This window comes from Anabrus simplex, chromosome 3 (assembly GCF_040414725.1).
Source record: "Anabrus simplex isolate iqAnaSimp1 chromosome 3, ASM4041472v1, whole genome shotgun sequence".
In the NCBI taxonomy this organism is placed as follows: Eukaryota; Metazoa; Arthropoda; class Insecta; order Orthoptera; family Tettigoniidae; genus Anabrus; species Anabrus simplex.
In genome coordinates, this window is record NC_090267.1 from 371,144,752 (window position 1) to 371,172,494 (window position 27,743).

At 40.4% G+C, this 27,743-nt stretch overlaps 1 protein-coding gene across 8 annotated transcripts in view; it reads left to right on the forward strand.

The window, feature by feature from the left end:
• The window catches only part of Fak (protein tyrosine kinase 2 Fak), a 795,737-nt gene that overhangs the window by 571,973 nt on the left and 196,021 nt on the right, over window positions 1-27,743 (forward strand). For all 8 annotated transcript variants that reach the window (XM_067143295.2, XM_068226723.1, XM_067143301.2 and 5 more), the window contains one exon: window positions 27,356-27,512. In XM_067143295.2, coding sequence (XP_066999396.2) covers window positions 27,356-27,512 — 157 coding nt within the window. The remainder of the gene's footprint in view (window positions 1-27,355; window positions 27,513-27,743) is intronic.

Here is a 27,743-nt window from a genome sequence, read left to right on the forward strand (position 1 = left end):
AAGTTAAGCATTATTGGGCGTGGTCAAGATTTGGATGGGTTGCCACGCGCTGTTGGTGGTGGTGGTGGTGGTGGTGGGGGTAAGGGAATGGAGGAGCGGAAAGGAACTGGCCACCCTACCGTACGTAAACTCCGGCTCAGGCACACCTCTGCGGAGGTTCAGACCTGCCTTCGGGCAGAATACACCCTTATCTTTCCTTACCTGCATATACGGCAGCAAAATAATTATAAATTGAATGGATACAAATTAAATATCGAAGGTTCCATCATACCATTGGTGTATTGTATATAAACACCTCTTCTGTAGGAGAAATAGTATCATAGCAATATAATATAACTGAAAAGAATATGTTCTGAAAATGATACATCCAATGATAAGAACCAGAAATGGAAGTAGCGACCAAGTAACGATAGGAAAACCACATAAATATTATCACTATGTAGAGCTCATCTTCATGTCGAGCAGTCAGTTCACTTTGATAACAAAAAGTTATTCTGGGCATATATGGGTCTGACCGGGCGAGTTGGCCGTGCGTTCAGGGGCACGCGGCTGTGAGCTTGCATCCGGGAGATAGTGGGTTCGAATCCCACTGTCGGCAGCCCTGGATGGTTTTCCGTTGTTTCCCATTTTCAAACCAGGCAAATGCTGGGGCTGTACCTTAAGGCCACGACCGCTTCCTTCCAACTCCTAGGCTTTTCCTATCCCATCGTCGCCATAAAACCTATCTGTTTCGGTGCGACGTAAAGCAACTAGCATATATGGGTTTAATAAACTGATGCGTCCACTACGACTTTTGATACGTCTGTACTTCTGTAGAATGATCGGTAATTACTCTACTACAATGTAGTGCCGGAATGTGAAACCCAAAGAGAATGAGAGAAGACGGAAGTGTGGCTCGAGTCATAAATAACGTCCTGCTTAGAGCGCATGCAAGTCTACGTCACGAGGTAATTCTGTGGTGCTCGATCTTGCTCGACCAAGCTCGACACACCAGTTCGTGTCGTCAGCACTCGAGCCTGCTCGAGCAGCACTCTCCTCCTGTGTTGTAGAACGGGCCGGGCGACAAGGTCTATTCGCCGCTGTTGATCCCCCACGAGCAATTCCACCCCGTTCCAAGTTATACCAGTGAGCTCGAGATCATTGATAAACGTTCGCCGCCAGGTGTCTGGCGCCTGGCAGGACCCAGTTCATGGTTTACTTGTGATATACGATGTCGACATCGGGCAACGATGACGTGAATACTAGACAATCCGCTGTGTCACAGAGTAGCTCGTTTGTAACGTCGTCGATGTACCGTATTCTGTTCGTTGCAAGCAGCGGTGACGGAAATGATCAATCTTCCTAATGATGCTGGGCGACATCATCTACGTTTCGCTCGTGTAGATTGCGATAGTGAGGACAACAGTACAGTACAGTACAGTACAGGTGTAACTTAAAGCTGCCAGTCATTCGAGTTGGGATTGATGAAACATAACCCTGGCTTACCCAATACGGGCGCGAACTTTGGCCGCAGCATCACCCTCATGAGCAATTTATTATACTTCCTAAATAGGCGAAACAATAAACTTTCTGCCTAGTGTTCGCAACGTCGTTGTTGTTCTGAGTTTCTGCTGTTCCAATCTTCATAAATTTTGATTTTTCGGAACCAGTACCTTGGCCTATCGTGTTACCTTCATGATCTAGGTTTATGGTGATCAGCTAGAGTTTGATGTCATCATCGGATAAAAATGCAGTATCGTCTGTAAAGTCCAGATAGGCCAGTTTGTCTAGGTTGGTCCAATTGACGCCCACTGCTTAGTGCGATGTTGCCTTCCTCATGACAAAATCTAACTGATTATGAGGAAAATTGGTGACACGATACATCCTTGCTGAACGCCGGTGGTGACATCAAAACACGCGGTGCGTTCCATGCTGATCTTCACGAAACATGAAAAGTTTACATACAAGCTTTTGAAAATGGTCACGAAAGGTTGCGGTATACCATAAATCCTGAGAATGGCCCACCGTGACTCACAATGGATAACTCTTACGTAACGTTTTAAAAATATCCATCAATGCCACGAACATCGTAATCACGCGATCTTAGCTCTCGATAATTTTAATTTATTTTACAGAGCTGAAGAAAAGTATCTAGAGACGCAATTAGTAGTGTGAAGTTGCTGTTTATGATAGCTGTTAAGAATTATTCTGCGATTTAACTCTCTCTTCAAGTACCGGGTGAAATTAAAAAAAAAAAAAAAATTCTCGGGAGCAATTAATACTGTTCGTTCCACGTACATGTGGAAAGCAGGATTCATATTTTATGCATGCTCTGTGAATGTTCTGCGCACCTCCATAATTGGAATTTGCTACCAGAATTGAGCCGCGTTCTGCTTCTAGTCCATGCTCAAGTCCACTATTATCTCTGGTAAACAATTTTCCTCCATTCGCTTGGCATAACCCTACCAACAATAACAAATCGTTTCCGACTTCTGAAATTAGCAGGAGGATTAAATGAGAATACCTCATTGAGAGGCTTGTAAACAGAGGAAATTACAAGGTTGCCAACTTCTACAGTAATTATTTCAACGTTATTTTGTTCTGTGATGGAAGTCGTAAGAATCTTAAGATCTGGTTTGGTGAAGATGGCACTACCATACTGGCCGTGAGGTCTTTCGGCCACTAATTTCATTCCTCGGATCTTAGGGCGCCATTGATGAATGTCCCTATGTGTTTCCTGAACACATAATAAATCACATTTGTGGGTATAGCAAAGTTTGTGTATTAGCTCTTCTTTATACGTTGATAATCCTTCTATGTTTACAGAAATAATTGTAATGATTGGCTCTGATAAGAGCCTTTGCCGATTGTTGGAAAACATCTTACTCATCTTATATGAATTGTATTGTTTCTGGAATGCTGACGTTCAGTTAGGTAACGGAAATGCAGTTCCGACTACCTATGCAGGGGCACCACGAGCAGGAATTTATGTATTTATGTAGAGCTTAATCACATCGTTACCTGCCATCATCAGAAATAATGGTTATAGTATCAGGTTTGTTATTGTCCTGATGTTATTGTAAGATATAATGTGTGTTTCTGACACGATTAAATAAATAAATAAATAAATAAATAAATAAATAAATAAATAAATAAATAAATAACCCTACCAACGAAGTCAGTTTAAATACGCCCATCTTTTTCCAACGTCATCATTTCTGATTTAATCGTTTTGATTTTCATTGTAGCTCTCCTACGTTGTACCCACCTACAGTATTTTTACCATCATTCATTCTTATTTCTCTTATCACTCATGTACTCTGTGTTACCTCCAGCTTATGAACGAGACATTGAGTCCTTTTGGGTTTCACTCACGTACAACAGAGTCGGCCTTAAAATAGCGGTGTAGAGATAGTTTCATTTGTGAAAGCACGTCTTCCTTACAAAATACCGTTGATTCCAACTGCGAGCTCATTCAATTACCTTTGCTACACATTCATTCGATCTCATTTACTGTAATATCATCCTGAGGGAATACACATCCTAGGTAATTAGAATGGTTTACCTGTTCCAATTTCATTTTTCCTATTGGCATTCATTCCTGTTAACTTTCTACAAACGACATCATTTTAGTTTATGGAATCCCGATTTTCATATAATACTCGTCGTATTTCCTTTCATGTTATAGATACGCGATTGCAAGTTTTCAACACAGTCTGCCATCGAGAGCAAATTTACTTGCACAGGTCTTTCTCATTCAAGTATTCTTAAATACAAACGGACTGAATCAGGCATCGTTCCCTCAACTTCCGAGTACAGAAGGTCAGCACCTGCCCAACTGCGCTATCCAGTCGGCTGTTGTAAAATGCAAAAGTAATTCGAGCTATGTGATAAATTACATCATAACGATGAATAATTAATCGTGGGAAGTGATCGGAAAGTTGGAGCAAGAGGACGTATGATCAGACCATTGATCTGTGTTACATGGATCGCTGCCACAGGCTATCTTCTATTTATGAAAGTTCGCCGTGTGGAATATACAATTCACAACGGACTCTACTCATTCCGAACATTCTCTTGCGGAAAAATATTTAAAATGTAATTTTTTATTATTTAAAAGGTATTTAGGGATCAAGTAAAATGTAAAGTTGTAAAATAATAATACATTAATGTTACGGTATTTGTTTTACGTCCTACTAGCCACTTTGAAGTTTTTCAAATACGCCGAGGTGCCGGAATTTTGTCTCCCATGAGTTCTTTTTACATGCCAGTAAGTCTATTGATACAACATTTTCGTATTTGAGCGCTTTCAAATACTACCGAAACGAGCCGGCCCGGCTGAGTGGCTCAGACGGTTAAGGCGCTGGCCTTCTGACCCCAACTTAGCAGGTTCAATCCTGGATCAGTACGGTGGTATTTGAAGCTGCTCAAATACGTCACCCTCGTGTCGGTAGATTTACTAGCACGTAAAAAACCCCTGTGGGACAAAATACCGGCATTTCGGCGTCTCCGAAAACCGTAAAAAGTAGTTCATGGGGCGTAAAAGCAATAATATTAGTTACAGTATTGAAACGACTTGAGCTCAAAAGGTCAGCGCTCTACCGTGTGAGCAAATGTGAAGTTCAGTTAAAGTAAGAATACAGATATATTTATTACAATATTCATTCCTTTTCTGAACGTAAAAAGAATGGCGTTAAGCATATTATTATTATTATTACTATTTTCAGATCAAGATTTAATCAAAATATATTTCAAAATAAAGTAGTTCTTGGTTTAAAGTTGTTATTTGTATTCGGGAGATAGCAGTTTCGAACCCCACTGTCGGCAGCCCTGAAGATGGTTTTCCGTGGTTTCCCATTTTCACACCAGGCAAATGCTGGGGCTGTACCTTAAGGCCACGGCCGCTTCCTACCCACTCCCAGCCCTTCCCTGTCCCATCGTCGCCATAAGACCTATCTGTGTCGGTGCGACGTAAAGCAAAAAAAAAAAAAAAAGGGTTGTTATCAAAACATTTGTATGTCGCTAGGGAACATGAATATTCAGTAATTCAACTTCCTGGTGTTTTTTCACAGTCACCTTTCTGCTAAGATCCTAACTAGTTAAACATGTGAATTTCTTCCGAAAAATTCTTGCCCGCATGATAAAGTGTAATGTCTACATAAGATTTGATTTGTTTGAACTGATCAGTATTTCTGCAACGCAAGGAACGTGAATAAGTTTGTTTATATAGCGTTTCTAGGTCAGTGAGAAGGACTATTCGTGCCTCGTGGTGCGTTGCACATCTCGACATCTTGTACCACCGAAATCAACTAATTGGCGTTATATTCCCATTACATTCGATCCATGTTATATAGCACCTGGCGAGCCGAAAATGTCCTCGGACACTCCCGGCACTAAAAGCCATAAGCCATTTCATTTCATTTCCATGTTATATAGAGCAGGGGAAAGGCTGATCTCCATCACCATCGCAGGAAATACCCCCGAAGATTGTGTTAACTCAGTTACTGGTTTTCAGTCCTTATAATGTTTGCTCCGCCACACTTTGCTAGGACTGACTTAAGAATCTCAGGATACATATTTCTTATTCAATTGTAATACAAGATCATACTGGGTTATTTCTGAATGGATCTGTGGACGCGCGAAGATGTATTTGCTTGATTTGCTCTTCACTGGCCGTCTGATCAGTGCTGAAATTGTACAGGCCATCGTCAAAATGGCAGATCAGGCGTGTAGAAAAAATGCATTTTCAAGTCAGGAATGATTTAAGAATAATCACCATTATTTTGTGCAGATAACTAATATTGTTGTTATTTCTTATAATGTGTTATCATTGGAGGATTTAAGATTAACTCGCTTCTATTTTCTACCGATAACTTCTTTTTTTAATCACACCTAGAGAATTTGACATTTTCAAAATGTATTTCACATTAAAACTGAAAATGTTCACGTTTTGAAATGTTATGTAAAAAATATGTAAATTCCTAAGAAAAAGAAGAAAAGGTTATTTGTATGTGGTGGAGCTAACACTATCCCCTAGGGGAGCTAACAGTGATTTTTATTAGTTATTACTGTTTTTAGGGTCACCGTGGTAAAGTGGTATACGGCTCAGAGCAGTGCATTAGACTCAACTCGGGTCAGCATTTTTTTTATCTGGTCTCATCAAAGTTAGACAAATACACGAGCTCGGTTGGAGTTAATTGGTTCCTGTGCCTTCAACATAATGTTGTCTTGGCGAAGAGATGAATATGTCTAAACAACTGAATCCCCCAGTGAAAGAGACAATTGTAGCCTATTGTCGTCGAGATACCATAGATTCCTTCACAGAACTTTCTTGGCACAAACATCGATTGACATCGACCAAGGCCGGCAATTCATTTCGAGCAGAAGCCATTCACACACACGCTCGCCTATGCATGTTAATGCCTAGTGATATACATATTGGCCTAAAGTACAACCACACCCCACCTCTCCAATGTTTGGTAAAAATAAAAATCAGTTTAGAAAGGAATGGGGACAATCGTAATTAATCATTTGACGCGATATCCAATGAGTCTGTTAGAAATCCTTCCATCAGCTAGTAGATCTCGGGAGAGGAAATCGTCAGCGGTCATAACGAGGATGGCCATAACAACGCAGGTCACGTGTATGAAGTACACGGAGCTGATCACCATGATGTTCCTCACCTACTGTCGCTGTGTTTTTATCATGTTTATCATCTCGAGTGGCTCCAAAAGGTCAAAGATTAAAATATTTACAAAGCTCAGAATTATTTAAGACTAGAACTCGCAGATGAAGTCCGTTCATCATAAAATTAAACAATGCATTTCCTTCTTACCGTAGACACGACCGATACAGACATGTCTGAGTTGTATCAGCTGACTATGGTAGCTAGCGTTGTTTAAATAGAGCTGTAGCTCCGAGTTTGGCTGCGTAGCTGTCGTGTCCCAGCTCTTCGTTAGGACTATAAGAGAAAAATCCTCTGAATATATCCAATATGATCGTTTGTCCTTCAGCTCTACAGTTGCTCTAAAAAGCGCCTTTGGCAATTACATTGGCCCTCCTATGTTCGTAAATCGATGATAATGATGATTGTTTTTAGGAGATGAACATAGAGGTCGTAGATGTCTGAGTTCGTTAGTCCTTGTGAGAGAATAACGTCTGGTTAGGTGTTATTGACTCCGTCTGTGACTTGGTGACGTGCAAAAGGATGTAAATATTTCTTGGTTGATTTGTTAAGGTGTTTCTTCCGCATAAGCTATGGCATTTTGCATAGTTGTGCATTGTACTCTCTCCGCCACACTTGCTCCGGGCAGCTGGAAATGGCTAATGTAAGCCACTAACCCCCTCCCCGGTTTATAAACATGCTACGTCTGGACTATGCTGGTACGACATTGGATAGAAAGATAACGCCCACTATTTATGCATGTGGAGCATACTGGTTGTAACTGATCCGTTTGCACGCAATCTAAGTACGCTACGGGATCTTGTAATATATTCGGGCTTATTGTTTGGATGTCGGTGACCCCGTCGACATAGATATACACTAGCGTACAGTAGTCCGCCGTCAGAGTAGTCCTTGACTTTGCAATTGTAAACATTTGCTTCAGGACGTGATATCTCAGAGTTCGTGGTACGAAACTTGAACGGTACATTTTTGTAAAGGGAAAAATCATCTATCAAATTCCATGTAAAAGTTGCTGTTTAACAGGAAGAATGGAGGATGAAGTCTGACGCAAATATACCAGACTCAGCTGGAGTACTGTGTTTACCACGTACATCTCGCAAGTTGTGAGCCCATCAGGGGCCAGGACTGCTGTCCAAAATTCCCGTATTTTGAACTCTAGTTACTCAGCTCGTCTTCCTGAAACTGCGCGTCTGTGATACCAAGTTAATGCTGTTCGAAAGACTACAGCAATATGGGGAATGCATTCAAGCTACACTCGATATGAAATAACTTTCACGTAGTGTAATTCGTTGTTAAATTATATATTCTGATGTTGCATGTTGTGATCACTTCCAGTAGGGATTGATGGGTATCCCACTGGAGCATGTGCACACCCAGCACTTGAACTCCTGATTCCCATTCAGATCGGATGATACTCTTTAAATGTTTCTCCAAGCTCGGCAACGCTTTGTCCTAGATTCCTGTCTCCTTGCTCCAACACAAGCGAACGACATGAGGGTACTTACTTTTCGTATGGCTTTTAGTACCGGGAGTGTCCGGCTCGCCTGTCTTCCATGGGCGACGTGCGCATCTGGATGTGGAATGATAATGAGGTAGGGAGAGGGTGAAATCCAGTGTTGGCACGTAGCCTACTCCTGTCGAATGACACAAAAAGATCTGTTCAAAGCTTTACGTCCCCCATCCGATGGACGAATCACCATCAACAGCGCCATATGCCCTCACTACGCATGAACACTGCAGAGAGATTTGGAATTAAATCCAGGCTTTTGGCACGCAATTCAGTGATTCGAAATTCTATACCACCACCTCTACTACCCTGCCGGCCAACATTTTGATGGTGAAATTTTTTTCGACCAGCGGGACTCGAACCGGCTAACCACGATGTCAGACCGTTATAGACATCGCGTCTTAACGATCATGGCCACCAGGCGGACTGTTAGAGGAAATAATGTATTTCGACTAGCGAAAGCGCAGTGTTCTAGTTATTAAATCACTCTGTATGAAGAAGATGACATGCTGCGTGTGCTATCACAACTTCTCTATAATCTCTGTAAGACCGAGCTGGATAGCTGCAGTCGCTCAAGTGCGGCCAGTATCCAGTATTCGGGAGGAAGTGGGTTCGAACTCCGTGTCGGCAGCCCAGAAAATGGTTTTCCGTGGTTTCCCAATTTCGCAAAAGTCAAATGCTGGGACTATACCTTAATTAATTAAGGCCACGGCCACTTCCTTCACACTCCTAGGCCTTTCCTGTCCCATCGTCGCCATAATACCTATCTGTGTCGGTGCGACGTAAAACAACTTGTAAAAAAAAACTCGGTAAAAAGTTGAACTAATAGAATTGAAAGGCGGGAGGATCGAACACGAATAACTATAGGGGTATCACCTTGTTGGATACACTCAGTAAGATTTACACCGGTATTTTAGCAAAAAGAATTATGAAATGGGTAGAAGATTACTCTATACTTTCAGCATGGCGAATATAAGACCAAGTGTGAAGACTCAGCCATTATAGCATGGTAGTTTGTGGTCCCGCCATTGCAAGCACTGCAAGCGATTATACCCAACACGGGCTACAGTAGTTTCGGCAAGCCAGGTATAGAAAAGTGCGGGAGACGTTATTGTGCGAGATATTTCAGCGAACAAGTTGAACTTTCTTTGCTTTCAGTTCCTAAACTCAGTTAATTGTGTGTTGTGTACTGCAAGCATGTATGATTAATTTATAATTTAATAGTTTGGCATGCCGTACTGTTTTGTGCCTGGCTGTAAGTCAGACTATGGTAAAGTAGTTGATGATATGCGACTTTTTTCACCACCGAAGGATAAAAACCAATTTGAGAAATGGGCCAGAACTATTCCACCGAGGGATACTAAGTTAAATAGTAATAGCAAAATCTGTCATGTTCATTTTTGTGATGATTTTATAGTGATTGGTTTTAAGTGGACATATCTCGTGTGAGATGGAAATTATGTCCAGGAGCAGTGCCTCACGTTTTCCCTAATTTGCCGAAATACCTTTCAAGTTAGATTGTCCCGTGATACTCCCAACAGGAAAAAGAACCTAGACACCATCAGGAAAAGAAGACGGGAGTGCAGCAGCGAATGAGGAATTAAAAGGCGAGTCTAATGTTGATCAAAACTTGGGTCATTCTAGTGTACTTTCTGATGCCGAAAAGACAATATTAGAGCTTAAAAGGCGCCTAAAAATGTTTATCATTATCGAAGTGCCGATTTTCCTTCAGAACGAAGGAAATCCGGTGAAATTTACAATCTCGAACATCCGCCAAATCTTCACGCAAGCTTTCGGAAGTCCAGAAACCGAGAAATTCAGTTAGTAAGCAGAGTATTATTACCTTTAAATAGTTCATGGGTGTTTTAATATGCTGGGAGTTACAGTAGGCCTATGTGTTATTTATCTGTATATATACACTCCAGTAACCTGTGTTTTCCCCAACGTGTGATGAAGGCCGTAGCTCATTTCCGTTGTAACCTGCCGTGGTATTTTAATTTTAATCGCTCATTGTTTTTAAAAACACGGTGTATATACTTATCAGTTACGGAGTAATACGTTTCCTCTGGCATCATTCCTAAGACCTGCTGATCAGTAGGCCTACTGTGGAGCATGCCCACTCTAACGTTATCTGGCGGGGCGCGCTTGAACTCATGAAAATCATTGTTTATTCTATGGAGAAATAATCGAAGAGGCTCATTTATTGAGAGTATGTAGGGGAACTGATGCACTGAGAACTAAATGTTTTGGTGATGAATATAAATTAAAAGTAGAAAGAGAGAAGGAATTGTATACTGTTACAGTGGTTGGTGGATCAGCAGAGGTGAAAGAAGGTGCCGGGGTGAATGGGTCTAACTACCAAATCAAAGTTAATTTTAAAACTGTAACAAGGTTATATTTTCTTTCCTTTTTTAGAATTTCAGACTTAACAATCTTTCAGTAAGTGAACACAAGAATGTATCAGGTACAATGACGAACTAGAAACAAGACAAGAAATATCCCAATTTTAGTGATTTTTACACCCTTGGACTACGCGACCCTAGTTTTACAATTTTGAGCTCTTAGCTCAATTTTACCAAAGCACAAATTTTAAAACCTAATGCCTGGAGCACATGCTCCCAAAATGTCACTGTCAAGCCTCCCAGACGCACCTTTACAACACTTGAAAAGAGCTGACACGCTCTCAGTTTTTCAAGCCTCTTAAAGGCAAACCCAGACTTTACCATTAATTGCCAACAAGGCACAACTTACAAACATGGCACGGGGGTATCTTGTACCCAACCTACTGGGCCTTAGCGGAAAAAGAACAGGTTAAGTAAATGGCCCGAAATACCAAAATGAATGGAGGCGTATACTTGCACTCCTAAATACTCATTCTAAAACCTAAAAGGCACTAGGCCGATGAAACAGGGGCTATTCCCAAACTATGGATGTGACTCGTATAAGAATAATTTAAGACATTACAGAAAGGAAGAAAACCAGTTACGAAACGTAGTCACCTCAAACCAGTATGAAGGGGAGCTCGAGAGGGTACAGCACTCTCTATCCCCGATTTACAGTTAAAGATTTTATGAAGTTTCACATAAGCCGGCAAAAATTACATATTTAGAAAAGTAGGTTACATGGAAAAGTTTCGGACCTATCCCTCGGGTTAAACTGCGGAGCTAGCAAAAGGTGAAGATGTTAAGTGGCCATCCCTTGTCGAAGTACTGCTGCCAGATGAAAGAGGCACATCCCGCCTCCTGCTTCACATACACACACTTAGATGTTGAACAAGTGGCCAAGAGACGTGAAAATCCGCAGTTTATAAACCCTCAGGGAAGGTTCGAGACCTTTCCTGAAAAATCAAGACACACCCACGGCGTTTTATTGGTTAACATCAAAAGTTACACTCAAAATCGAAGAAATACGTGATAGGCTGAAAATTAATTACAGAAATTAGGGATTGACTGAATTCAAAACTGGCGGAAAGAAAAGATGAATATTGCCAATCCAAAGATGAATGAACAAAATTTAGTAAAGAAAAAACTTATGAATACAAAATTTCTTCAAAAAAGGTTCTTTCACCTCGCACCAGGGTGCGTGATCATAGTTTGTGTAGTGACATCAATGGAAAACAAAACAAGTTGAAATTCACACAGTACTGGCAACTTCATAATCACAAAATTACGGTAGTGACATCTTCTGAGGAAAAGTTGAAGTAGGTCTAGTTCCAAGTTCAGTGTTTCTCCTGTAGAGGAGTTCTAATTGGCGCAAGATTTAAATGTGCGGCGTAGAGGTGTACCTCCCGGTGCATATACAATAGCTAAATTGTTAAATAAAGAATGGATCACTCCAGGACGAATAGCAAAGTTTTTGTACTTTAAGAAGTACAGTATGTGACAGAAGCAAATGAAAAGAGATTAGCACTAACTAAAAGTATTGTTACTGTTAAACAAATACTTGCGCCCAAAATAGTAAAGGTAAGATACATGGTGACATTTAAGCAAGCATTGGAATAGTGTGATATACCTGCAAAGTTTCTTTAAATGCCTGTGAAGGCGCTTTTGTGCGCTGGAAAGTGGGTATTTACTATTATTTAAATTTTTTCTGCTGTGAAGTAGAAGTGTGTGTTTTTCTATTAGTTTGCCGCGAGGTGAGCAGTTATATTTTATATTTGATAATCATTTTTGCTTTAAGTTAAATGTATAAATAAGCTAAGGTAAGATACATGTTGTCCTAGACAATACAGTATTGCTAACGTCTAGGGCAAAACAAATTATATTTAATATAGTCAAACAAATATGAGAGGAAAATGTAAAATGTAATGCATGTTTCAAAATTGAACAAATTGCAATAAAAGAATGCTCTCTCCCTTAATTCCGGATAATCCGGAACTAGGGGATGGGAATACTCCTATTCATTCATTCAACTAATAGAATTGTGATTTAAATAACGAACGTTGTCTTGTAAGGCGATGGTTTACTGTTTTTAAATATTACTGATAACTGTTGGCTATATAATTTTCAGTTTGTAAAATTAGACATTGATTCACAAAATAAAACAAAACGAACTAAACCAACAAGTAGGGTTTCGGTTAGCTTTCTGCAGTATGGGTTAAAAGACAGTTATATTTGGGAAGTACAGTAGTTCTACACCTGTGAAGTACGCCTTTGTAATTTGGTGAGATTTGTTTTTACAGCGTCTGTTTAAACTTACTAATTGCAATGTTCAGTGTAGTTTATCGCTGTCTATCTTTATAATAGAACTACGATATATGTTTCAAAATCAGTCTTGTAGTGTACAGTATTTCAAAGGCATAGTTATTGTTCAGCGCACTGATAAAAGGGAAGTTCGAAATTGAGAATCAATGCATAAGTTTGCAGAGAGGAACAAATACTGCCCAATCGAATATTTGAGGTTCCCATATCGTCCCCACTCTGGCAAACTAGCGAAACTGACAAACTAAGGAATCTGTAGTTCGGAAGTTCTGGTCTAGATTTTGTTATTTATATATTGTCTACCCTCTGACAAAGTCTCACATCTGCAGCTCGTTCTGTATGCCTAACACATAAAACCAATAATTAAATATAAACATTGATTTGACATGAGTAATCACAACTTCTTTTAGCTCTCCTAACCTTTGACAATTTGCAGATTCGTTAGTTTGCCAGAGCAGGGACGATATGACATTAAGCCGTCTTGCTCGATATCCTAAACCCCACAAAATTTATTTTACTGTTGACTCTTCAGGTTTGATACAAAAGGCATAATTTAGCCTGGCTTAAAACAATAATGGCCAATCATCTTAATATATAAGATAAAAATCAGTGAAACTCAAATATAAAATTCTATAATTATATTTCAGAGAACAATTCACTCTCAAGTAGAATAGTGTACGTTTGATTTACATAACGCTAGCAGTTTTCCGCTTCACTTCACTCTTGTGCTCTATAAACGCCCATCCTGTGTTCAAAGGTAGAGAATACTATATAACAAGATAGCCGAAGATTGAACTGAACTAACCAGTCACAAGGCTGGTTGAATTGAATGAACTGTTCAAGAAAACTGAATGACAGGAATTTCAGATTCAGTTTGAAATCCTTAAAACCGTAAGGAAAGTTGCGCACCTCGCTCACATCCTTCCTTAAAGGGTGGATGTACCACTGGATCCTGCAAGGCCACTACATGTTTTGTCTTCCTCGATGCCACCTCCCATTGAAGCAGCAGCTGATGGGATGGGCCGAAGTGGAGAATGTTGTGGTGCCCCACTCTGCCATTCATGTGCTGTAGACCGGACTGGACGACCTTCACCAGCCCACGGTATTCATTCACTGCGCGCTCTTTGCCTCCGACTCGCCATTCCATACCCCGAGGATGCTCTAAGGTACAAGTCACGGACCACCTCTAAGAGGGGGGCAATTCACTCATACTTTCACAAATCTTAACACTATATTCCGTCTCTGATGTTGATCCGGGGAGTTTTGATGATAACCTCGATGCTAATATCCTGTTAATTCAAATTAATGAACTAAGCTAGCTTTTAAACAAAGAAGCACCTCATGAATACTCTTCAACGATCGGTATGTAATAATAATAATAATAATAATAATAATAATAATAATAATAATAATAATAATAATAATAATAATAATAATAATAATGTTAAAGCAAGTAAGGCATACCTACGGATCTCCTTCGAGAAGACACAATACATGATCAACCTCGAAACAGCACCCAGATGGATTCAAAAAGTGGAGAAATTCAAATATCTGGGAAAATGGATAGACAATAACCTGTCAGAAAGAGGGGCACTGTTATCGAGAATCAACAAGATGAACTTGGCTTATAAACTATGAACACGTACAACAAGAATAATATCTCGATCAATGCAAAACTCAGACACTACCAGACAGTGATCCACCCGGAGGCTTTATATGCAACTGAATGTTTGAGCGTGATAAAACAGGATTGATCAAGAAGTTCGAACAGGTTGTGAGAAATATTTTGAGGATAATACTGGAATCCCAAAGAACAGAGCATGAATCATACAGATAGAAAGGAAACCAAGAATATCTCAAAATGGAAAAGATCTCAGATACCATCCGGAAGAAGAGAGCCACGTTCTTTGGACATATGTACAGAATGAACGCGGGAAGACTTGACCAGACAGATAAGATTTTTTGAGATCAGGACTACTACGGTACGCTGGTATCATGAGGTGAAGAAGGACCTGGAAGAAATCGGAATTAAAGGAACGGGAATCAGCAGCAGAGATACTTACTAGTAGAGGATCAAGGCCACCAAGAGGTTTCAGGAAACATTTAGTTCCCGTACCCAAGCGCCCTGGACAGAAGAAATGAGGACATTGCAGAGTGAAAGAATGAAGGGTACTAGAAGAGCATTAAAGCCCAGAAACAGATGAAGCTGAATTCAAATTAACGTGGCCTCAGTCGGCGAAAGCGAAATAATAATGATTCCTGAGGAGATTTTTAAATGCGGTAAATATGACAAGAATCTAGGGTATTTGAGCACTGGATTAAACCAGGTTTGAATCGCCAACTGGGCTGAGAAAGCCAACGTTCTGCTGTTTGGGCTACTCAGCCTGGCTGCAGCCTTTTCTGACACTAGCTTTTTCTTACGAGTAAACTATTCCTACCCGGGATCACACCTCATGGCCTGTTCATGCTCACTTTTTCACCCAACTTGGTCGTTGTTAGTTTGATCAGTTTTCTCCATTACACATACTTTTCCTGTCATTGTCCTCACCTACTCGTTAACAGGAAACAGCCATGGTTGCTTTCATATCTGGAAGCCCCACTTGATGAATAGTGTTTGAATGTATTATTTATGTATGCGTTTACAGGTGGCAAAGTTAAGGCTCTTGGCCCTCTCTTATTACACGCAACCACATTCTTGGTTATGGCTAGAATCAGCCTTGTGCTATGTCCCGGCCTTGTATATCTCGTAGGCAACGGTTTGCCGTTAAGCGCTGCAGGCAAAATGTGGTGTAAATCGGAAACATTGAAGACGTTTTGTGTATCTGATGTAATTAGTACCCCAGGTTCCTACCTCAAATTGTTCAGTGGAGCATTTTCTGTGTCCTGTTAAATTTTTGGACGCTCTTACGGAAACACCAAGTGTATCAGTTCAAATTTCGGCGCTGGATGCAATCGTATCTTTTCGGACATATGTTACGGGAATCTGGAGGATTTAGATTGTTAGAAAATACAAATTATCTTTCAAATTAGAAACCACCATTGAATATTAGTATGATAGCTAATATAATGTTGTGGGAATTCAAGTAGCCTTAAACTACATAAAAGTTTAACAAGAAAATGGTTTTTTTTAATCATCAGTAGTCGTTACTCGGTTTCTAGAGGTCCTGCAAACTTTAACGGCATAGGTATCTTTTAACTTCAAAATGATTTCTAACTTTGATAAATTATTCCTAACTGCAACAATATGCATGGATTGTCAGCACAATTAACCCATACCATTCTAAGAATGTTCATTGGAGACCATTGTCCAGACTCGGTTACACCATTTCTGAGAAACTCGGAGGAATATGACTTCCTAAGTCTCCACTGGAGTCTACCATGACTGGGGATTTAACCATTCTCTTTTTTTAAATACCGTTGTTCAGTGCTGTGATCATCATCTTGCGATCATTTATTAATACATGTTGCATTGTACTTTATTCTTCATTATTCTTTTTCCAATTTATTGAGGTCGACATTTGTTGTGGATATTGTCCACTTTCTGACGCCATCCCTGTGTATTCACTGTAGCATTTTTCTTTCGTGATTGGTGATGTGTAGATTAAGGAATGAACAGGAGTACCTAGTTCAAGAGTCATACGCAGTTAAAATCTCCAGCCCAACCGAGAATCGAACTTTGAGCCTTTGAACCGAAGGCCAGTACCATTCAGTCATGGAGCCAAACACATTGGACAACCGTAATGAAACTCCCCGTTAGAAAGCCATTTTACTTACTTATATAGGTATATACTCCATTTCAGAAATTGCCTAAGTTCGTGTGCTAGGCAGACACCGTGTTAAATGCATGTCGAGGCACTCCTCATTTAAACACTGTGGTGTAGGTGGCTCCACCTATTGTGAGCATTCCACTGAGACACTCCTAACAGGTGTACAGCGCAGGCTCCACGTTTCCCTCTTAAAATATGTTATGTGATTGTTATTAGAACTTAAATGCTTTTCAGTCAGTCGAAACACGAAATGAACACTTAGAACACTATAACATACCTCCCAAAAATGGACAATTCATTTACAGTTATTCCTGGCGGCGATGATTAGATAAGATATGTGTGACCTTATTAAAGGCACAGCCCCAGAATTTGTCGGGTGCTATACAAAGGAAACCAAGGAAAACTGTCTTCAGGGCTGCCAACGATGGGAGTCGAACGACCCGTCTTCCGAATGCAATCTTACAGCTGCACGGCGTATCACGCAGCCTACTCACTCGGTCGTAAGAAGACAAGTGAGAGTGGAAGCTTACTGCACCTTTCCTGAAAGTTACCAGTTCGAGGAACTTCTTTTGGAGAGATGATTGATGATAGTGTTGTCTATGATAGAGAGATGAAAATATGACTGAACCCAAGATGCGAACCCGAATATCCCACTCCCGGAACGTATTAGTTAACTGCGCTAAAGCAGTTGACTCACCGAAGTGAAAATGAAATGGCGTATGGCTTTTAGTGCCGGGAGTGTCCGAGGACATGTTCGGCTCGCCAGATGCAGGTCTTTTGATTTGACACCCGTAGGTGACCTGCGCGTCGTGATGAGGATGAAATGATGATGAAGACGACACATACACCCAGCCCCCGGGCCAGCGAAATTAACCAATTAAGGTTAAAATTCCCGACCCTGCCTGGAATCGAACCCGGGACCCCTGTGACCAGAGGCCAGCACGCTAACCATTTAGCCATGGAGCCGGACACTCACCGAAGTGAATCGCCGGAACGAGGGTCACACTCAGCTCGTCGATGCTGAATTGGCTGGTTGTTGTGGAGGCATCTGAGGGGCAAGCACTACATACCCTTTTAAGTCCGCTTGACTGCCCGGAGCGATGCTATCACCCGATACTGACTAAACTTTGAAACATTGAAATATGTTTTCGTTACTTAGTTTTACTGTCTGAAGACTTGGCTGTCAAGACATCCGTGCATTGTATGGGCGAGAAGTCATAGGCATAACCTGTCTGTGATGTCGACACTGGTATGATTTTGTTATTCATTGAGGCTGGAATTGAGAAGGAGGAGGTCGTAACCTGTGTGTGAGGTACGTTTCACCATCCTCCTACCGTTGAAGTAGGAAGCAAGAGAGAAATTATTTTAATGTGACCGACAATCGGATTTAAACCTACTTTTCGGTTATCCTCAACTGAGCACCCATAGCTCCGGTACTCATACCAGGATTTAAATCCTTTATTTTAGAGCCAGAAGATACGAACAGTTTCTCTCTGCGTTTTCTTCTCGTGAACACTGTTTTCTTTTAAATTGTTCATCGCCCGTTACATTTTATGTATACATACAACTTAATTTTCGTCTGTACTTTAGTCAGAATCAAATAGAGCTATCGATTTTTGTGTAGCAATAATATCTAGAATGAGCAGATCAGATCAGATAAGTTTTTTCTTCTGTACTTGTATGTATGTATGTATGTATGTAAAATGGAAACGACTGAACCAGATTTAAAGATGCTCGGTCGCTAGAATATTTAACATATCTGTTAGATATGAGATATATTGTATATTGTTACGAAATTATATTTAAATAAGTTATAAAGTACCATGGGATTTTAAATATTTTGCTTTATATTTTTATGAAAAATAAAATAATTTGCAAGAGATTGTGTTTTACGCAAAATTTTGTAGTTCCATTCGCCGGTCTATGTCGCACGTTGTCGGCTTGTAAAAGATCTCTGACTGAGTGAGTTGGCCGTGCGGTTGGGGTCGCGCAGCTGTGAGCTCGCATTCGGAAGATAGTGGGTTCGAACCCCACTGTAGACAGTCCTGAAGATGGTTTTCTGTGGTTTCCCATTTTCAGACTAGGCCTTAAGACCAGGGCCGATTCCTTCCCACTCCTAGCCCTTTCCTATCCCATCGTCGCCATACGACCTGTCTGTGCCGGTGCAACGTAAAGGAAGTTATTTTTTTAAAAGAGAGAGAGATCTCTGGTGACATATTTGGTGTTAAATAAATCATATATCAACCAACGGAGATACGTTTCTCCGCCATCTTCTCGTGTCTAAATTGGCATGCAAGCCGAGTAGATGGCGTAAAATAAAAATGCCTGCACACGTTAGTTGAGGCCATTCGATTAATAATAATAATAATAATAATAATAATAATAATAATAATAATAATAATAATAATAATAACACCGGGATTTCACATCCGACTAACTACTTTTACGGTTTTCGGAGATGCTGAGGTGCCGAAATTTTGTCCCGCTGGTGTTCTTTGATGTACCAATAAAACGGACAGGAGGCTTGCATATTTGAGCGCACCTTCAGGTATCACCGAACTGAGCCGGGGTTTGTTCGTGGCGATTTCGAACAAGAGACGTTATGAAAATGTTGCGAACTTTCGACTGGGAAGGCTCGGGAGTAATGAGATGAGCTCCTCGAGTAAGTGCTATGTTCCGGGCTTTCATAAGAGTAGACGAATAAGCTTGAATGGAGTTAAAAAAAGTAGAAACGATCTTAATATAAATATAAAGTTAGAATTCGATTGGGCAAAATATTCGTTTATAGCAGTAGGAATTAGGGATTGGAATAACTTAACCACGGGAGAGATGTTCCATAATTTTCAAACTTGTTTGTTATCATTTAAGAACATACTAAGTAAACTGCAACACTGGGGCGAAACGCTGGTAATTTCATGTCTGAAAACGCCTAAACAGCTTACATAATTTATATGGAATTTGTCACTTGGGCGATGGCCTTAAATGCAGATCAGTGGTGATTCATTGATTGAAACCCTGAAGGCCAATGCTGCACCGGCTGACCTACTCAGCTCGGCAAATACGATTGAGCCTATTATTATTATTATTATTATTATTATTATTATTATTATTATTATTATTATTATTATTATTATTATTATTATTATTATTCAAAATGTTTTATACTTGCAATTTTGGAAGGCAATTTAATGGAAACTAACTTCAAAACTAGATTGCCTTTCTAATAAAGTTTTTGTAGTTTAAGTTATTTTGGAGTGGCTGAATTGGTTAGGGACTCGCTGTCTATACTTCAGATTGCGAGAACGATTTGCAGCGCGGTCGTATACGGAGTGCTTAAATGTGCGAGACTTTTGTTCGTAGATTTACTAGCGCGTTAAAACTCTCCCCTTCAAATAAAGTATGACACAACCAGTGTATCTTAAGATAGTTGATGAGGAGAACTTAATCTCGTTAACACTGTTGTTAGTAGCACTTGGTGAAACGTAGAAGGTGGAGATATACTGTACTGTATGTAACCTTACACTATTAGATATGCTGTGAGAAAGTAGATTAGTGTAATATGACACTCGCATGCATATGTCATAGTGTTGAATATCAGTTGTAATGGAATCTGTTCTGTCAAATCAGCGTCCCAGTCACTGCGCATCTGTACTGTATTGAAAGTGAAACCTTCACAAACTGGAAATAAACCAGTATGGAGAGAAATGCTCCACTTACTTTCTTGGCATTGAAATTGAATTACATGTTCAGACTCTGATGTTTGCCATATGGTGTTGAGAATGAAGAATATTTGACTTAAGCATTACTAAGCTGCTAATAATCAATTTGAAATGCGAAATTTGAAGTTACATTACTTACTAACGGTGACTTACTCTTCATTTTATGGAGATCTTATCAATATCCGTAGGTTTCCGTTACATTTTTCTCTTGTCAGAGGAATTATGCGATATAGGCCTATGTATGATATTTGGATGAATCTGTTTTAAAATAGGAAAATCGTCCTGGATTCACATGACTGTATCCTAACTATTATTTTATACTTTCGAAACACGAACGGGTGTGATTTGAGAGCCTACTGGGCTGAAGTATTACAGTGTGCCAATGTCATACGCCGTTTTCTGATATTATTGAACCAGATGTTTTAATAGCGCTGTTTTTGTTGCTGTTATAATATACTGTAGACCATTTTTTAAGAAACTTCATCAAGTTTTTTAAGATTACAATCGGAAGGTTACTCAAAATTGTGCGTTTCCCCTTGTTTATTAATTGTTCTTTTGTGGTTATGTGCTTAGTATGGATATTTTCATTTCTATTTGATTTATTTATTTATTTATTTATTTATTTATTTATTTATTTATTTATTTATTTATTTATTTATTTATTTATTTATTTATTTATTTGCGAGTAAGCCCGTTTAGAACAACGCAAAGTGCTTAGAGGCGTTTAATTCAATCAATCAGTTATCATCAATGATCTGAATTTGGGGTTGTCGCCCAGGTGCCAGATTCCCTATCAGTTGTTTGCCTCATATTTATAATTGTTTACCTAGCTTTTTCTTAAATACTTTCAACGAATTGGAAATTTATCGAACATTTCCCTTGATAATTTATTCCAATCCTTTACACTCCTCGTCCTATAAATGAATATTTGCCCCAATCTGTCCTCTTGAATTCCAACGTTATCTTCATATTATGATCTTTGCTCTTTCCTACCTTTAAAAGCTCCACTCAAGCTTATTCTTGTACTTATGCCATTCCACGCCAACTCACCACTGACAGCTCGAAACATACCGCATAGTCAAGCATCTCGTCGTCTTACTCCCAAGTCTTCCCAGCCCGAAGTTTGCGGCATTTTAGTAACACTACTGTCCGACTCGTTGGCTGAACGGTCAGCGTACTGGCCTTCGGTTCAGAGGGTCCCGGGTTCGATTCCCGGCCGGGTCGGGGATTTTAACCTTAATTGGTTAATTTCAATGGCCCCGGGGGCTGGGTGTATGTGTTGTCTTCATCATCATTTCATCCTCATCACGACGCGCATGTCGCCTATAGGCGTCAAATGGAAAGACCTGCACCTGGCGAGCCGAACCCGTCCTGGGATATCCCGGCACTAAAAGCCATACGACATTTCATTTCAGTAACACTTCTCGTTTGTCGGATATCACCCAGAATAAATCGTGCTGCTTTCCTTTCAGTTGTTTCCAGTTCTCGTATCACGTAGTCCTGGTGAGGGTCCCGTACACTGAAGCTATATTCTAACTGCTGTCTTATCAGAGACTTATACGCCCTCTCCTTTACATCCTTATTACAACCCCTAAATACTCTCATAACCATGTGAAGAGATCTGTAAAATTTCTTAACTACTTCGTTAATATGATTACCCCAATGAAGATCATTCCGTATACACTCACGTTCATAAAATAATAAAAAAAAAAAAAACAGAACACTTTGAAAGACTAGAGACAGGAAGTTAAAATCCACAGGACATGTTCCGTAGTATGTTCTGCAGAAACGATTAGAATTTGTCACCTAAGTTCAGCATGTGTCCTGTTGCCTAGTAGGCACTGGGTCCTCAGTGGACACTGATAGCTTGTTCCATGCGCGATGCCATCGACGCGTATAAGGCGCGAATGGCGTCCTGGGGTATAGCCATCCATGCTGCATTCACCTGCTTCCATAGTTCATCTTTGGTGGTTGGCATTGGGTCACAGCGCCGCACCCGTCGTTTCACCACATCCCACACATTTTTATTGGCGACAAGTCCGGTGATCGGGCGGGCCAGGGCAACAGTCTGACATCCCGTGACAACAAGAAGGCACGTGTTCGTGCAGCAACATGTGGTCGCGCATTGTCCTGCTGAAGTATGGCGTCTGGAGTGTCGTGCAGAAAGGGTATGGCTACGGGTCGCAGGATGTCATTCACGTAGGTGAAACTGGTCACAGTGCCCTGGACACGCACCAACTGTGATTTGTGGTTTACTCAATAGCATCCGATACCATAAGGCATTGAGTTGGCGCTGTATGTCTTGTGCGAATGCAGTCAGTGTGATGCCTCTCCCCCTGTTTGCGGCGAACCAAACTGCGGCCATCATTTTCCAACAAACAGAACCTGGATTCGTCCGAAAACACTATCTGTTGCCTTGCTCGTCCCCAGTGACGGCGTTTCATACACCATTGCAGTCTAGCATGTTTATGCGCATTAGTCTAAAGTAGACGGAGAAGTGGACGACGCGCCGGTAACCCAGACCGTAATAAACGGCGGCGGACTGTCACTCCTGATAGTGTACGATATGTTACACTGTTCCAGTGTTGCGCCAGAGCCGAGGAGGACGCAGATCTGTCCTGCAATGCCATTCGGATGAGGTGTTTATCTTCTCGGGGGGAGGGGGGTCTGGATGGTGCGACCAGACCCATCTCGTCGTGTTGTATGGCCTTTTGTGAACCATTTTGTACACACCCGTTGCACTGCCGACACAGTTCATCCGATACGAGCAGCAATTTCCCGGAGGGATGCATCACGTTCTCTCATGCCAATAATACGCCCTCTTTCAAACTCACTCATTTGACGGTACAGTTCTCGCATACGACTGCGAGGCATTTTGTACATCTGCTCAAGTTACACTGATCCATTATCTTCGGTTTATAGTGACAACGACAGCCGCAGGCACATTTTACCAGTCGGTGGTGATGCGCCGAGATATCGATGTGGACCTTTAACCTGAGGGCCGGCAGGTTCAAATGGTTCAGAACATATTAATGCACGTGTCCTGTGAATATGAACTTCTTATCTCTAGTCTTTCAAGGTGTTCTGGTTTTTATGAAAATTTATGAAAATTAACACCTAGGTAATTTTGTTCACCATGAGATACTATTACCCCATCAGCACGATAATTAAAACTGAGAGAACTTTTCCTTTTGATGAAACTTATAACTTGACTTTTCATATCATTGTACAATCATACCATTGCCTGCTGTCCATCTCACTACATTGTTTAAGCCCCCCTGCTGTCGCTCACATCCTGCAACTCATTTACTGCTCTGTACAATATAACATCATCCGCAAATACCCTTATCTGTGATTCCAGATCTTTACTCATATCATGTATATTCATTCAAATCATTTTTGCCCTTATGGACAGTGTTTGAACTCGAATATCTTATGATGGCCTAATTTTTATTTCTTTCCCTTCTTCCTGTTCTCTTCCCAACATTTCTTCATCCTTTGGCTGTGCTCCTGTTTCCTTTATTCTGTCCACAGTGTTCCTGTCTTCTTCCTCTCATTTACTATAAATTTGGTATTCCTAATTTTGTTTATGAATTATTTTCTGTCTCTTATCATTTACCGGTTGATCTCCACCTGCCTTAAGTCTTCCTCTGTTTCATGGTACCGGTTTGTTTTCTTGCTTGAACTGTTTACGACATCAGAGATTTTCTTAAGTCTGTTGTTGTCCATTCTCTGTATATGCCCATACAAAGTTAGTCTGCGTTTCCTGACCATGTCTGTGAGTCTGTCAATGTGCTGGTACAGCACTTCGGTAGGTCGTTTCATCCATATGCCGTCTCTGTGTATTGGTCCAAATATTTTTCTGAGAATTTTACGTTCTATTTTTTCTGTCTCTACGATGCCCGATGCTCCAATTGTGGTCGTTTCTCGCGCATACAATGCTTCTGGTAATACGACTGTTTTGTAGTGTCTATGTTTGGCCTGCCTTGATATGCTTTTCTTATTATAATGTGACCATGAGAGTTTGTATTCTTTCTGGAATTTTTCCGTTCTTAGACGCCTTGTTTGATTCTCCTATTGTATGTATTCCCTAAATATTTAAATGTTTCGACTCTTTTTACGGATCCATATACAGTATGCATGCTGTGCACATCGTTGTTCTGTCGTTCCATGTATTGGGTCTTCTCGTAAGATATCTGTAGACCTGTTTTGGCAGCTATTTCATGCAAGCGTTCCAGTGCTTCCTTTGCCTCCTGTGTATTATTGCTGAGTATGGTTATGTCATCTGCAAATGCCGGACATTTTATGATGGTTTTTGTTTCACGTGTTCTTCCCAGCTGTATTCCTTTAACTTGTTCCTCCCACTGCTTGATTGGTGAGAGCCCGTCTCTTAGTCGGACACCTGTGTGTATCTGGAAGGGTTCCGAAATTTCTCCCATGATCTTGATCTTGGAGTGCCTATAAGCGTGTGTCGTATAAGTGCTCTGGTTTTTCTATCGAAGCCATATTCTTCCAGTACGTCAAAGAGCGTCTGTCTATGGAGTCGTACGCTTTTATAAAACCCACAAATGTTCATTTCCATTCCTCTGACATATTCTCTGTGACCCAAATTTCTGTGATCTTCTGGATTTTTTTGGTGATGTTTTCATCTTGGAGCTTCCAGATCTCGGCGATAATACCATCCTCTCCTGCTGCTCTCGTTATTTTTCATTTGTTTTATGATTTCCTCTATCTCTTCTATTGTGGGTGGATTAGAATCGGGGTTGGATGTAGTTTTTAATGTTAGTTTTTCTATGGGTTTCTTGAAATTAAAAAGTTTACTAAAGTAATGTTTGAGAATTTTACAGTTTTCTTTCGTGTTTGTTTCCAGGGATCCATCTGTTCTTCGGAAGCAGAGGCTAGAAGGTTGATAGCCTTTAATATTTTCTTTGAAAGTTTTGTAATAATTTTTTGTGTTATTTCTCTTGAAATCTCCCTCAGTTTCTTTTACCCTGTTATTGTCGTATGCTCGTTTTCCTCTTCTGATTTCCTTCGATGATTATTTCTGAACTAAGTGAAATTCCTTCCATGTTTCTGATGTTCTGTTACTGCTAAACTTCTCCCATGCTTGTTTTCTTCTCTCAGTGGCTTGATCACAAATTACGTTCCACCATCTGCGTTTTCGTTTTCTAGGAGGTTGTCCCCAGCGCATTGCCTTCTGTACTGTCTTCTCAAGATTTGTCCAAGTGTCTGTTGAATGCCTATGAATATCTTCAACAATTGTATCCCTGTTTATCTTCAAGTATTCAGGATCAGTTTTGACTATTTTGTTTTGCGCTGTCCTTTTCTGTCTTGGGATTGGCCTAATCTTAACTTGTAGTAAACAATGATTAGACTCGAAGAATCCTTTACGCGTTCTGACATTTAAAATTTCCCCCGTATTTTTCTTAGAGATGGCCATATGATCAATCTGGAATTCTTCCCACACAGTGTTGGGTGCTTTCCATGTTGTAAGTTTTCGTCTTGGCAAAATTGCGTTGACATGATTTTGAGGTTAACATTTTGACAATATTTTATGAGGTGTACCCCATTTTTGTTTGTGCGAATGTGTGCCGAGTACGGGGCTGTTATTTGTTTGTGTTTTCTTTTCTTACCTAATTGCGCATTGAAGTCTCCCATGAAAATTTTCACATGTCTTTCTGGTACGTTGTTGGTTACTTCTTCCGTGTCTTCCCAGAAGTCTTCAATTTCTTGTGGCTTCTTTCTAGTTATGGTCATTTGTAGGTGCATGTGCATTGATAATTGTGCATGCTTTATTACCTGATTTGAAGGAGAGTGTGGAGATACGTTCTGATATCATCATTACATTTATATATAAGAAAACATAAAGGACCGGGCAAGTTGGCCGTGCGGTTACGGGCGCGCAGCTATGAGCTTGTATGCGGGAGATAGTGGGTTCGAACCCCACTGTCGGCAGCCCAAAGATTGTTTTCCATGGTTTCCCATGTTCACACCAGGCAAATGCTGGGGCTTACCTTAATTAAAACCACGCCCACTTCCTTCCCGCTCCTAGGTCTTTCCTATCCCATCGTCGCCATAAGACCTATCTGTGTCGGTGCGACGTAAAGAAAATCGCAAGAAAAATCATAAAGATCCAATACTACTGCCCTGCGGGACCGCTCTCTTAATCATTACACAGGATCAGATAACGCTTCACCTATTCTAATTACAGTATCTGAGTTGTATTTTCCAGAAATGTTGCATTTCTTTGTACCCGTATTTTTCTTCTGTCTTTTGCTGTGGGCTTCTTTTCCTCCTTTTGCCGTCGTTTTGGTAAACTTACCATTTGTGAATTTTCAGTCTAAAGATCTCGTCTTGTGGGTCTTATCATTTAAGGTCGTTATTATGTAGTCGATCCATTTTATAATATTTGCTTTACTCCTGTATTCGTAGAATTCGTCTGTTTGTTTCGTGAGTCTATTTTGGTTTTTTACAGTTTGTTTTACGTCGCATCGACACAGATAGGTCTTATGGCGACGATGGGATAGGAAAGGCCTAGGGGTGGGAAGGATGCGGCCGTGACCTTAAGGTATAGGTGGAGTTCATTGTGTCCGTAAAATTTTAACCTGCTTGTTCTAATATTGCTGTTAATGTCTGTGCATTATTTCTTCTTTGTTCCTGAATGTATTGTTTGCCTGGGAGTTTTAGGCCTAGAACTTTCCTTATGATGTGTTATTTTTTTCCTCGGTGTTTTCGATTTTTACTTTCCTGTTCAGAAATACTGTTTCCGATCCATGGAGACAATCTGATTTAATGACCACCTTGTAATGTATTTTAAGTGTTTGAAAAATGCATTTTTGTTTTAGGTTTTTGGGCTAGACGATATGTTGTTTCCATGATTATTTTAGCATCTAATTTCGTTGCAGCTTATAAAAATGGGTTCATATAATTAATTGATACTATTCGTTAAATCTATAGGTAACAAATTAATGTAGGGATGTTTTGTTTATATGTTCCAGCCATGAGGGTGTCTCGGGCATGAACAACCCTGAGGCGCGGTGTGGCACTCCACCAGCCGCGGGCAGCCCTGATCGCCTAGACAAGGCCACGCTCAAGGTCCACCTTCCGAATGGCGGCTTCAACGTGGTCAAGTTTGGGGATGCCATCGATGTCAAGGTGACAACTTACTAATGATTTTACTTAATTTTGTGAGAAACTCAGTTGTCTTTAAATGTTCAGAAACAAACTTCGTAACAAACCAGTCTTAATGGAGCATACTAATTTGGAAGATAAGCTTATTGAATAGATTACTAAGTACGCTCCTGATGTATGTAACATTGCCATACGTTTTGAAGAGTGTTGCTTGTGAGTATATGTGTGTTTGAGGTGAGCAGATGTGTTTTCTCA